Source organism: Protopterus annectens, chromosome 6.part0, assembly GCF_019279795.1.
Source record: "Protopterus annectens isolate FY-2018-M chromosome 6.part0, PAN1.0, whole genome shotgun sequence".
Taxonomy (NCBI): Eukaryota; Metazoa; Chordata; order Ceratodontiformes; family Protopteridae; genus Protopterus; species Protopterus annectens.
This window is the reverse complement of record NC_056737.1, coordinates 1,930,240,387-1,930,254,935: the sequence shown is the minus strand read 5'-3', so window position 1 is coordinate 1,930,254,935 and position 14,549 is coordinate 1,930,240,387. Positions and strand designations below refer to the sequence as shown.

Sequence of the window (14,549 nt, the reverse complement as noted above, 5' to 3'; positions counted from 1 at the left end):
AGAGCAGGCTTTGCTACGGCAGTCCTGCAGGGCATTTTAGCTACACCATCCTTTTCTTAGATCCTACCACCCCCAGATTGGCTATGGTATTCTACCCATATGTAAGGACTGCAGATGCATCCTTGAAGGACATAGTACAGTTTTGTACCTACCATAAATGTAGATGTCCGATAGGTATGCATCTGCAGTCAGGTTTACCCTCCCTCCTTCCCCTCTGTGGTATTTCTTGGGTGTTTATCCCTCTAGTAGTTAGCTGGGGTTATCTATTATGGTGTATTTGTTTTATATTTCTGTGCATGTTTGGAATTTATTGCATTTCTCCAAATTTAGCCTTCTTTAGAGGGCACCTGGCATCTGGGGCAAGAAAAACTGAGGAAGATGGCGTCCGCTGACGTTTTTATACCCCAGGCGCTCTGACGTCGTAAGGGCGACATTAGCCGACACCGGACCCAGACTTTGGAATCCGGCCGACCGAAGGGCTGCCTGAGGCAGGACAACCCATATGTAAGGACTGCAGATGCATACCTATTGGACATCTACATTTATGGTAGGTACAAAACTGTACTTTTTCTATAATGTTGTTGAACTTGAACAATCAGCTCTGTTCGTGTTATGAGAACATGCACAGCTGCAGAAAAGAAAGATACATCGAACAAAGACTGCTTGAAGAAATGAACTATAATCTGTACTTGCTTGGTGCTCGAATTAGCCATAGAAGCTTGAATGGTAGCATTGCATAGTGAGAAGTTGTATCTGACCGGTGGTCATCAAGGCCACGTTGTTTTTCTTATCAAGTTTTTTTGTAACTTGATGTGCCAGCAGAAAATCATGGGCAAACGGCTGCTATGAAATAATATTGAAAGAACTTGTGATTTATTACGTCAGCTTGGTAGGCAATGTCTTGTAAGAAATGTATAAGAATAGCTTCACTTCCTGATTCTAGTTAGACAAACTCTGTATTAGCACATTTTTGTCTCCTTGCTGCAAGATTAAAGTGCCTAACCTGAACCTGCCGTGTGTTGATCTTTTTGAAGTTGTTTTTCCTTTGACACAGATCTACAGGCCCTCATGGCTGTGGAGCCTTTTATTATATTTTACTCAGGGTGTCCCTCAGGACCAATATTTCCTTTATGCCTAAGGTGGTATCCAGTGTGGCTCTTAACCAAACTATTCACCTGACAACTTTTTACCCAACTCCACAGAACAAGGGGGAGCAGATTCTGCATTCCTTGGACGTGTACAGACAACTAAGATCCTACTTAAACAGGACCGAATCTCTAAGAAAGTCTGAGCAGCTACTGGTGGCATTGGCTGCAGGATCAGAGGGAAAGGCTATTTCAAAACAAACTATTTCAAAGTGTATAAGCCACTGCATTTGTTTCTGCTATTTGCATCTTTGCATCATGGTAAACCGGTGCCCAAGGGCATTGTCACATTCCACCAGTGCTACATCTACATCAGCAGCTTTTCTCAGAGGGGCACCAACCAAAGACATTCTAGAAGTTGCTACTTGGAGTTCTGTACATAACTTTTACAAAGCATTGTCATTTGCCTCTCTTTTCTAAGTCCAGGGCAGGCTTTGCCACTGCAGTTCTGCAGGGCCTTATAGCTGCTCCTAATGCTATTTAGTTCCAGCCCTCCCATCCATAGCTTTGGGATTCTACCCAAATGTAATGACTGCAACAGTGAAACATGAAGAACATAGTACACTTGTGTACACTTAACCATAAATGTAGATGTTCGAGTGTATTCACTGTTGCATTCCGGGTTACCCACCCGCCATCCCCCTTTATTCTACAGCTTTTCCTTCCTTCACTATATTCTACAGCCTTTGTGGTGTATTTGCTTTTAGATGAAGGTAAAGTTTATGTTGCGACAATTGTATGTTTTTATAGTTTTATATGTTGTTGTGTCTTTCAGCTTTTCCCGGTTAGGGGTAGACACAGCTGAACTCCGGTCTGCTAATGATTGGCAATTGATTTTTACGTGCCGAGTTACCAGCCCTGACTCACAACCTTCAACGAGGGTACGCCCATTCACGCATGTCTCCACGCAGAAGACGCTGTAGCTGAGAATCGAACTGGACAGCGTGATACCGCTATCACAGCACCACCACTGCGGTACTTTTTATATATATATATATATATATATATATATATATATATATATATATATATATATATATACATATACATACATACATATATACATACATATATACATATATATATATATATATATATATATATATATATATATATATATATATATATATACACACACATAAAAATAACTTTTTTTTTTTTTTTTTTTTTTTTTTTTTTGCTCCCCATTTGGGGGGCACCTGACATATGGGGCAAGAAAAACTAAAGAAAATGGTGTCGGCTGCTTGTTTTATACCCCTGATGACCTGATCTCATGGAACAGGAGAGCGCAACCGACGCAGTACCCAAGACTTGGATATTCAGGCCGACTGAGGGCAACCTGCCAGCAGATTACCCAAATGTATTGACTGTAACAGTGAATACACTCGAACATCTACATTTATGGTAAGTTTACTCAACTGTACTTTACTGGTACGTGTACATATGACAACAGACCTTTGAAAAGTGGACACAGTAACTGTACAACTATCCATGCCATCAAAATAGATGTGTAATTTGTGCTATACTGCTCCTCCATGGTTTTTAGCTTACAGAAATGTTACAGCTGTTGTAGGGTGAGTGGCACATTACTGTGGCAGTTCCTTTGGACACAATTAAGTGAAATTTATTAGTGACGATACTTATATATGAAAATGTATTTTTTAAGGGGACAAGACAACTTGGATCCATATGAGGATGTGCTTGAAGAGGAGGGATGTTTGTTGAGTAAAAAAAGAGTTAAGTAACATAATATTCTGTGAAAAAGTTAAGAATTTACAACAGAAAGCCGTTTCTGTGAGGCAAATATGTACTTTAAATAAGATACCTGCCGATATTGTGCCCAAAGCTCATTAGTGGCTGGGGGGGTTTCAAAGCATTTCCTAAAAAAATCACCATGTGCTTCTTTGAGGTATTAAAGCTGCTGCTTTGTGTTCGATAGAGTTGATGGGGGTTACAAACTATAAAGTCAACTCCATCTACATTTTCGCTTTCACATGAGCCAGAGAATGCAAGAGTTCACTATGGAAATTGAAAGTGCGTCTGTGGCTTGACAGATGCTTTTGTTTGTTAAAACAAGGTCCAGCACCAATCTTTGTGGGTGTGTGACTGGATTAATTGCTTCCCATATCGGTGGTTTATATGAGCTGATACTCTAAAGACTTTGACAGTTGTGGTTCTCCACTTAAGAATATTTTTTTTTTTTTTTTTTTTTTTTTTTTTTTTATTTTGTCATGAAAGAAGCATAAATAGTTTTTTGCTTCTGTATGAAATGTAGTTCTGATGAATTTATGCGTGTAGCAGGCTGGTTATTTTTAAAACTTTTATAATTTCTTTATAGATTCCATTGGACTATTTATTGTAACCCCCTCTCCTCCAAAATGCTGACAGATGTTGGGCTCAGCAGAGGACAAAGGTAAGCCATGTTATATGGTTTGCCAGACAAAGCAGATGTGATTTAATGTTTGCCGCAAACACTTGTACTTTTTCAGCAAGACCCCACATTCTGGGATCTCTGAAACAAACTGTGCCATATACCAAACATTTGCGAAGTAAAAGCAGGATAGAAACTGACATTGGATCACATGATTGAAATTTGTCACCTAGGTGAGGATCCATTTAAAAAGCTTTGGTTTTTTAAGTTGTTACTAGGAAATCAACATGCTGGAGGGACTCAAGGTGCATATTTCATTGTGCTGATGAGAATAATGACAGTTGTCATCTGTCTTGTGGCAGCCAGAAGTAATCCAGAGAGCTGTGTGTAGTACTCTAGCAGGAGAAACTGTCTTTTGCGTGTGGAGCCAGTACCACAGTGTTTCGTGTAACCCTGTTTTTGGAGCTCTGTTTGGTTTGATGTATGTGGGCACATGGACTCCTTCCTGATGGTCAGTAGTGTCATTCATAAACAGTGGATACTGAGGAAGTCTTGTGATACTTTAGGAGGCTAATAGTGCCCTTCAGTCACTGTCACAAGTTTTAACAAAAAGTGTATTTTTGTGTTAAAATGTATCTGAAGTTCTTTTCATTTGCTCTTCAACCTGTGCGGCATGACTGTGGGATGGATCCAACTCGGACGCATTTCTCCAGCATTGGATCTGAGCTCCACGCTCCTACCCTGCCGTTAATGCCCCTGTCTCCTTCCTTCCTTCAGATCTCGTTTGCCGTGCTCATGTAACTATAGTGATCTGCTGCTCCAGGCTATTTTGTGCAGGTGCGTTTGAGTTGCTGAGTTAACTTCTCTTTTGTCTAAAAAATCTCTTTCCTATCACCTCACCTTTCACATTTTGCGAGGGTTTTAAAAAAAAAATCTTTACTTGCTCTTGCAGTTTATCTAGGAGTGTGTGTCCTTCTGTTTGGGGCTCTGTCTTTTGTTGTTATATCAGAAGCACCCAAACCAGGCTTCCAAAAGTGCATGGAGTGTGGCCATAAGCTTTCCCCATCTGATGGCCACACTCTGTGCATTGTTTGAATAGGACTGCCCATCTTGATTCCTCCTGCTCGATATGAACAGGGTTCAATCCCTGCGCATTGATTGACAGGAGGAGTAAACTTATTATAAAGGTACTTCTCCCTCCACCTACTATGGGGCCCAGACCACCCATTCTTCTAACCCAGCTACTAATGTCTACGCCCTGACCTCTGGGATTCAACCTCCTGCTAAGCGGACCTGGGACAGAGACGAGCACAGAGACAGGCCGAGGAAGCGGTCCCCAGACCGCTCTTCCTCAGCTGGACCACCAGCCAAGCATCGCTCGGCTCCTAGTATTGGGCCTTCCCGACTCCGTTCGCCCCGGAGCCATACCCTGGCATCGGCGCCACCTAACCGCCTCTCTAGGCCAGTGTCAGTGGCCTCTTCCTCTAGATCCAACCGCAGCCTTTCCAAAGCCAAGGTGGACAGGATGATGCGGAAATTCATTCGCACCCAGATACAGATGAGTCTTGCCTGCCCCTCTCCCTCTGGAGCATGGGGCATGCAATCCGTCTTCATCCCGATTTACTGCTCCAATCCAACACCAACCCCCCCCCCCCCCTAGTTTGGTAGTTCTCTGATCTGAGTACCCTCGGCATCGAGAGGTAGTCACCGATGGTATCTGTTACCTTGACGCTGGCCATGGCCTTGATCAGGCCGGATCAGATGAGCCTCTCCGCCGGATCCGAGGAGATGATTTCAGTTCAGAGTTTTTCGTAGCTGAGCCTTTCCAGTCTGATGCCTTGAAGGCAATAAGCTGAGGTACCAAAATGATGTACGGAGAATAAACAAGATAAACATTTTCCAGTAGTCTAACGTTGTGTTCGTTTCATGGTGATAACAATCTTGTGGGTTTTTTTTTTAAATCTGTGTTTGTGCCTGGAGAGTCGACTCCAGCTCCCCCATTGATCCAGAGGATTACGTACCCAACTGTAGCCCCAACTCCACAGGATTTGTTCTCTTTCTGCCTTTGATGTGGTGGAGAGGATTCTCTTGGTCCCATTGAGACCCTTGACAATCTCGTCCTCTGAGTCCCCCCTGGCTCCCTCTGCTTCTGGTCTGGATTCCACCATCCTGCTACCTCACGGGACAGCCTGCTGCCTCTTCGCCCCGGCAGCTCCCATAAGGGAACAGATAGACATTTTCCAGTCCTCCCCAGAGACCCCCCACCCCCAAGGAGGTTCCTCGAAAACACACGTGTAAAATGAGCTGCTTAGATTCCTAGAGGATGTGTCATTCGGAGACATCATGGAGATCGTGCAGCAGTGCTAGGGGTGGTCTGTCCAAAACCCCAATCCTGACGAGTTTGTGTTCCTGGAGGCATTTGGAGCAAGACCCTCTACTTCCTGGGTGTACCCTCACGCAGCTACGCTAGTGGATCTTGTTATATCTCGGGCATGGAAGGAGCCCCACACAGTGGACCCTATCCCCAAATTCTCTGATAAGGTCCTTGACACCCCTGCAGATGAACCACACTGGTCTACGGGCCCCCGTGTCAATGCCATGGTGGTGGCTGCGGTCACCAAGAAGGAGCCTCGCACAGGAGAGCTCCACGGTCCATCTGTCGGACCAAGAGTCTAGGGCCTCTGACCATTTTGGGAAGTGGGCCTATACTTCAGCAATGTTCTCAGTATGTGCGCTGAACTACATGGCACAAGTTATTAGGCTTCAGTGAGACTTAGTGAAGGAGGTCGCAGAGTCTACCCCAGGGTCCATGTTTGAGGATAGGACGGTTTTCGCCTCTCGAATGGCCACCCTCATCTCCATTGCCAATACCGGCATACTATGCTACTTCTCTCTCATGCTACTGAGGACACTGCCACAGCTGTGGGAGCAGACGTTGCCATCAGGCGTCACACCTGGCTCTGACTTTGTAGCTTCTTGGCGCCCTTCAGGACGTCATTCACAAATGCCCCTTACAATGGTTCCACTCTCTCTGGAAAAATGGTGTGCGATATATTGGTCCAGCGCAAGAAGGATGGGAAGGCTCTGTCTGACGTCTGAATCTGCTTCTCAACCCTCCGATGATCCTTCTGCAGGAATCAGCGATGGGGGGTGAAGAAGATGTGGTTCTGGACATCTCAGGGTTAATCCCAGGACGCTTGGAACTTACCTTCCCGCAGAGGCAGTGGGCGATTAGACATACGCCCCCATTGCGGCAGAGGGGGCCCGAGGACCCAAGGGTCTATGGACTCATTCTCTGACGGGCCTGTGCAGCAGCCCTGAAGGTTTGCCCAGCTGCTCATCTCTGGAGGCAGTCGGGAGTCGACCATCGCTGCACCCAACAGCCTGGGAGTCTATCACAGACTATCAATGGGTGTTGCGAATCCTATTCAAAGGATATTCAATTCCCTTATTGTGAAGGCCAGTTCCGGCCAAATGCCTCACTGGCATTCCACCGACACAAATGGAGGCAGCAGCACAAGAGCTTTCCAGCCTGCTAGGAAAAATGAGTCATCCAGCCCATCCCCCCCAGCCAGTCCGGATTAGGCATTTATTCCAGGTTCTTTTTAGTGCCAAAAAAATGGGGATTTGAAACCAATTCTGGATCTCTCTACCCTGAATTTGTCAGTTGCCAAGACAAAATTCCAGATGGTCACACTTCAGTCTATCCTGCCTTTTCTTGCAGGAGAATGAGTGGATGTGCTCAGTAGACCTCCAAGATGCGTACTATCAAATCAAAGAGGACAGAAACTGTCAAGAGGTTTCTCCGCTTCCGGCTGAGGGCCAATCATTACCAATTCAGAGCACTACCCTTTGATCTCATCACAGCCCCCAGGGTATTCACCAAAGTGATGGAGGTGGTAGCAGCTCACCTGCGGCTGCAGGGCTCCCAGGTCTTCCCTTACCTAGATGATTGGCTCCTTTCTGCCCCTTCCAGGCATTGACTTTGTCAAGCCAGGTATTTCCTTATCCAAACCGTCCACCAGTTGGGCTTCACCATCAATCTCAACAAATCCCTGTTAGAACCAGTTTAGGTTCTGGACTTCATTGGAGCCTGGTTAGACACCATTCAGACCAAGGTTTTCCTGACAGCCAACAAACTTCAGTCCCTCAAACTTCATGTCTGGTATATTCTTCAGGTCCCATCTCCTCCAGTGGAGTTTGTTTTAAGGACACTGGAGTCCATGGCGCCCATGATCACCCCCGTTCCCACAGCTCAGTCGCACATGAGCTTACTCCAGTAGACTCTGTCAGTCCAGTGATCATTTCTTGATCTACCACTGTCGCATCCTGCACGTCTCTCACTAGCATGCACAAATTCTCTTCTGTGGTGGATTCAGTCTCCAGATCTCTGCATTTGTCCGTTCATTCTTCCCATCCCTGTGACCACGGATGCCTCCCTGCTCGGGTGGGATGGGCATTCCTTGGGAAGGGCAGTTCAAGGCATGTGGTCTTCCCTAAAGACCCAGTTGCATATAAACATCCTGGAGATGAAGGCAGCGCTTTTGGCATTGCAAGCTCTTCATGCCCGTCTTCCTCTAGGGAAGATTTTCACCCAGACATGTCGGTAGTCTGGTACATCAACAAACAGGGGGAACCAGGTCTTACCCTCTTTGTTGTGAAGCCATGAGATTGTGGGAGTGGGCGATCTCCACTGGCTGTTTTCTGGTAACAGTGCACATTCCGGGGAGGTCCAACATACTAGTGGACAGGCTGAGCAGGTCTATCCTGATGCCTCAAGAGTGGTCTCTGAATCCTGCAGTAGTGAAAAAGATCTTTCTAAAGTGTGGTCAGCCTTACTGCGTTCTCTTCACCTGTCCTTCCAACGCGAAGTGCAGCAAGTTTTTTGCTCTGATTCCACCCACCAGGGAAATCCCCCATAAATGCTCTTGTTCATACTCGTCTCTCCGGTCTCCATATATGCGTATCCTCCACTTCCCCTGATTCCAAAGTTTGTTCAGAAAGCGCAATGCCTGAGGAGCCCAGTCATCCTCATTGCCCCCTTCTGGCCTTGCCAAGTATTGTTCCCTTCTCTGTGGTGTCATGTAGTGTGTTCTTCCTGGACATTGGACCGGTTCCAGATCTCTTTTCTCATCCGCCTGAAGCTCACTGCTTGGCTGCTCCAGTTCCCATGATAGTTAGGACTCCTGATCTATCTTCTCCGGTTAAGAAGATCTTGGTAGCGGTTCACAGATCTTCCATGGGATTTCAATCCCTTCATTGCTCCGATTCTTGTCATTTTAGAGTTTCTGGCAGGCATTTTTCAAGCAGTCCTGTATGGTTAAAGTTCACCTGGTAGCTATTTCCAATTTCCACATAGGGGAGAATTCAGCTTCTCTAGCCTCTTCTAAGCTCTGCAAAGCCTTTCTCAAAGGTGTACCTTTTTTCTTAGGCCACCGATCAAGTACCCTGCGCCTCCTTGGGAACTTACTCTGGTACTCCAAGCCTTGGTTTCTTCCCCCTTTGAACCTGCTGCTTCAGTCTATTTACAGTTTCTGTCTTGGAAGACAGGCTTTCTAACTGCTATTACTTCAGGTAAAAGTGTCAGAGCTTCAGGTCTTATCAATTAAGCCTCCTTACATGATCTTTCATAAAGACTGAGCATCTTTGCACACTAACCCTTCCTTTCTGCCAAAAGTAGCCTCAGAATCAAACATCAATTAGGTTATCAACCTCCCTATCTTCTTTCCGAACTTTTTGTAAGGGAGAGTATAAATTGCACCTGCTTGGATATTCATAGACAGTTATGTTTTTCCTTACACAGGTCAAAGGCCTTTCACAAGTCTGATCAACTTTCTGTTTCCTACTCGAAAGCCTTTCTAGGGAAATCTGTATCTAAGGCTACCATTGCTCGTTGGATTTCTCAGTGTATTCTTTTGGCCTATTCAACTAAAGGATTGTCCCCGTCAGGTCAATTTAAGGTGTATTCGACTAGGTCTATGGCTACTTCAGCTGCCTTTTGGTCCAGAGTTTTCTTGGATGACCTTTGCTCTGTGGCTACCTGGGTATCTTCACATACTTTTATCTCCCATTACAAGTTGGACCTTTTCTCCAGAAGTAGGACATGCTTTGGCTCCGCTGTGTTACAGAATATCCTTCCATGAGGACTTCCCTTGTTTGGTAGCTGGGAACTCTGTCCCACAGGTTGAAGAACAAATGACGACGACTTCACATAAAGAAGTTATGTACTCACCATAACGTTCCATCTAAGTTGTTGCTCTTCATTAGTCTTCTACTGTCGCTCCCTCCTTCCCGCTGCCTTATATGGACTGTCGTGGTCTGGCTGGAAAAGACATGGCCCTTCTCTTGGCATAAATGGTCATTCCTTGTAATACTTTGTGGGTTATTGTACCAAGGGATAAAACATTGTGTCCGGTTGGGTTGCTAAGGTGAGCACCAAACTCTGTCTGAAAGAAGCATTATGAGTAGGGAAGGAGCTTGGAGCTCGGATCCAATGCTGGAGAAATGCGGCCGAGTCAGATCCGCCCCAGACAAATGAAGAGCAACAGCTCAGATGGAACATTGTGGTGAGTATGTAACTTCTTTTTTTGACATAGTGATGCAGTAATTTGCCATTTTTGGAATGATGGCGTCAGACTTGGAGAAAAGTGAAGAGGAGGTGTTTTTCATAGATCAGAGTGTGAGGGGCTGCTCATTAATACTGAACCGAAGCCTAGTGAAGGACACAACTGAAGATTGATAGAGGTTATGGTAAGTATGCACTGAGCTTAGACGCATCACGGTAACCTTTTACTTTTGTTTGTTTTATTTTTTGTTCGAGTTGTAGAGCTGTATACTATGCATATGATTGCCCATGATCTGATGTCCATTTCATTCTTCCTCACTTCTGGATCTAGGTTCCAATATCCGATCTGATTTGGCTGCTTTTACAAGACTATGATCCAAGCCTCAGGCTCCTTCCTCTCCCACAGATCTCGTTTGCCACCGTTAACCACAGACATGGTCAGTAGCTCTCGAGTGTTTTCAGTGGTAAAGCTATAAGTATTTTTCCTCTACTTTGCTCCTTGCAATTGCTAAACAATTATTCCTTCTTGCTATTCTTCCTCTGTTCCCCTCCTATAGTTTTTAATTTTTTGAGTGTTTGGAACTCTTCCCTTTCTTTTGCTTTCTCTTTCAATGCTAAAAAAAAGACTTTTAAATAGTTTTGCCCTTACTCTTCTTAAAGCATTTCTTTAGTGTGTGTGTGCACGTTTGTGTGCACGTGGGTTTGTGGCTTTTCTATCAAAATGTCTGATAAACCGGATAAGCCTACAGGGTTCAAAAGATGCACTACTTGTGGGCAGAAAATTCCTAATTCTGATGCCCACAAGAAGTGCGTCTATTGTCTGGGGTCCAAACATCTGCAGGCTGACTGTCCTATATGCACGGCTGTCAACACGCCTGCTCTGTAGGACCACTTGAACAAGTTAATCTTGAAGAGCATATTTCCAGCTTCTGGTGCTCAAACTCCCTCCAAGTCGTCAAGCTGTAAGGATCTTAAAAAAGCCGTCTCAGCTTCTCCAAGGGCTTCTTCTCATGTGGAGAAAAGACAAAGGCTGCCATATCCAAAGTTCTCTGATCAGAGTACATCTAAAGTTCCTTTGGATCTGATAGTCTGCTCGGATCTGACGCTGGCTTTTCACCGGATCGGACCATCATTATAAAGTCTCCTACTCAAAGAAACATCTTTCGAACATCAGTTTCAGTATGAAAACATGCATCCCCCGGTTCCTACCTCCAGAATCTCATTACCGATAAATCTAGACACTCCTTGGCTTCCTGTAGGTCATCTCGGAGCCTTCTTCAATCAAATATGGACAGGATGATGCAGAGCTTTCAAAAGGCACAGATAGATTTGGGACCTTTGCCATCTTCGTCCCATCCAGGATCACTGAGATCTCCAGCACCTTCTCTACACACACCTCTTCCTGTCCAGACCATTGCTTTGGAATCCCAGGATCAGGTTTCTGAGGGAGGGGTTAAACAGACCTGTGAATTACAAATTGCATTTCTGCCATTTATTCATTAAACTGTATGCCAGCTACCCTGCCCTCCAAAAGTGCATTCAACGAGGTCTGTGGGCACTTCATCTTCTTTTTCTGCCAGAACTTCTGTTGTTGAAATTTGTGCTGCAGCAACATGGTCCAGATATCATACCACTGTGTCTCACTTATAAGTTAGACATTGTTTCCAGAAGTAGAGCATCCTTTGGCTCCATGGTGCTCCGGCATATCCTTCCATAAGGGGCCACCCAAGGAACTACTTAGCTGGAGACTCTGACCCAGAAGTGAGGAAGAATGAAAAAGGCGACAACAGGTTTAGAAGTTATGTACTTATCATAACTTGGCAGCTGTGTTGTCCTATTTCATTCTTCCTCGCGTCCCTCCCATCTTTCCCCCACCGTAATTGTTTAGAGGCAGCTGGAGGAACCCATAGGTTCCTAATTTGAGCTCCAGAGTATGACTATTTTTTCTGCTATATTACCTTTAAGAGGATAGATATATACTTGTATGGTAAACTGTTCATAAAGCAGCAAACTCAATCTAAGATTTAGAGCAGGGTGTGAGGCATTATGAGAGAGCGAGGACCTCAAGGCTCTGCTCAGTCTTGTAAAAGCAGCTGAACTGGATCCGATATCACACCCAAGACCCAGAAGTGAGAGAGAATGAAATTGGACAACACAGATACCAAGTTATGGTAAGTACATAACTTCTAATTTTTTCTTGAGCAATTGGTGAGTTTTTATCTTTTATTTATTAAGTAGAAGAAGCATTATATAAAAGGTGGCATGAAGGGTCTTGTTTCAGTTTTCCAGTGTAATGAAACTGTTGTAGAAGAATTGGTGATATTGCAGGACCATGTTTTAAGACGTTGCGTTATGTTCTGTAAACAAGGCGTGGATTTTCACCTTTTCTGTTTAAGGTTGAAGTATTGGAAAGTTGTAAATATTGTTGGTTATTTTAGTTAAGTATCTTAAGGGGCATAAACCTATGAAACTAAGCAGCCAAGTCATCTGTACTAAACAGAGGTTGGTAACATTGGAAGTTAAAGCAGAATGGAGAAATTTGGGCTCATGTGAATTTCTAAAAGATGAAGGACTTGACTGCAGTGGTCTAAAGCCCGTTACTGTTGAGTCTTTGTATATAGGGTAATCTGGTGTATGAAGGGTAACAAGTACTTCACCAGTGTCAAGTTAGGCTATATTTGCAGTAAAATATAATTGAGAGACTAAGGATGAATATCACTGGTCTGGGTCCTCCCTTCTTCCTGTGCTGCAACTGTATATCAAATTGTATTTTAATGGTATAAGCCAATGTGGATAAATGACTAAAGTCTGACACTGAACACAGGTGCTTTTTTTTTTTTTTTTTTTTTTGTAAGGAGGCTTGAGGAGAGAAGCTCCAAGGTATCTTATTTAATGCAATCAGTATGTACAAATAATAAATTTTGTAATGTAGTTTAATTGAATACATAGCATAGTAGTCCATATAATAAAATTTGTACTGATATTCAAAAGCATACAATTTACAAGCTTTGTATTGAGACTTTACAAATAGAAAAGTGGTGTATAAGATGTTTTTGAAGTAATTTACAAAATACAGTAGAATGTGAAGTATTAGAGGAGATAAGTCTGTGTTAATAGAGAAGTAGTGATGGAATAGTAATTTGATTGTGCAAATTAGAAATGGGTATAGTAGTTTAGGCAGTACAGTGAAATTAGGTATTAGGAGAGAATAAGCAGGTTAAGTTTAAGTGATTTAGTGCTTTAAAGGGAGGCATCATAAAGGTGATGAAGGGTCCTGGGGAGCTGTTTCCCAGATAAGGAGCAGGGACAGCCAGGAGGCAGAGAGAAAGTCTTTTAGTAATGGTTTGAAAAGATGAACATGCTAAAGGCATTAAAAAGGATGACTAATCTGTCGGGGACAAGTAGTACATTGTCAGATGTTATGCATTGGTCTGTTACAGTGGATATTTAGTGTAAATATGCTGATTATTTTTTCCCACGTGTTTTCCGACATGTACAGAAAGATGGAGAGAGTATCACGATCTTGAGCTGGGATGTGATTAGAGCATATGGAAATTTATATATTATTATTTTGCAAGTACATGTGCATTGATCCAATCCATACACTATAATCAATGTACTGGTTGCTGCAGGTGCCTTTCTCTTAGCAAATTTTAGTCCTGTAAGCTTGAACGCCTCCAAGCTGCTCTGCTTTCGTCTTCTAGAGCTTGTTACTTCAAGCAACAAGTGGGTTATTGCAGCTTGAACAGTTTAACCTCAAAATTAATTTTTGACTTTTGTAAAAAAAAATAACTCGCCAGTTTTCTTCAGGATATTTCACTTGTTAAGGTTGCTAACACCTTCCCATCATTGACTTGGACAAAAGGTGTTTTTGTCTTTACCTCCGCATTACCTCTTAGGCTGCTCCCCAGTTTCCTATCTGTGGTATTTCTTTTTCTCTCTTTTAATGGCAATTCTCTTACCTGTTACCTTTGGGGATAGTTATTAGTGGTGGAGACTTGAACCGTTTTCCTTTAGCTGGAACTACTCTATTGAGCCTTTGTAATTGTTTTAGTCGGTTTATTTGATCTTTAATTGACACAGTGCAATCCATTTCTAATGTGATTTAACTATATATTTGGTGTTAAACCTTTATTTTGATTTACCAGTTAGTATTCTTGGTGTTTTGGGCTTTTAATTTACTAAAAGGGGCAAAGAACACACCCTGACTTCTCCAAATGTAAAATGCCATCACAAGGTTTCTCCCCAGGGGCCGTACGATGTGTGTCATGCCAGAGGCCAGACCATATGAACACACAATCATTTGAATTTCTTTTGACAGATTGAACAAACTTTATTACACTGTGTAAAAAAAAAAAAAAAAAAGCCAAAATTAAAGGTGCTTTTGTAATACAAAACTTCTGAGACTGATAGCCATACAGAAAAGGAAATAGAAAATTTGAGTCAAGACACCTATTTGCCCCTTTCT

The 14,549-nt window shown here is 43.5% G+C and overlaps 1 protein-coding gene across 1 annotated transcript in view; it reads left to right on the top strand.

The window, feature by feature from the left end:
* Positions 1-14,549, top strand: part of USP37 (ubiquitin specific peptidase 37) — a gene marked incomplete in the record, with an annotated part of 1,580,672 nt that overhangs the window by 976,747 nt on the left and 589,376 nt on the right. Inside the window, 1 exon segment of the mRNA XM_044075237.1 lies at positions 3,484-3,558. Coding sequence (XP_043931172.1) covers positions 3,484-3,558 — 75 coding nt within the window.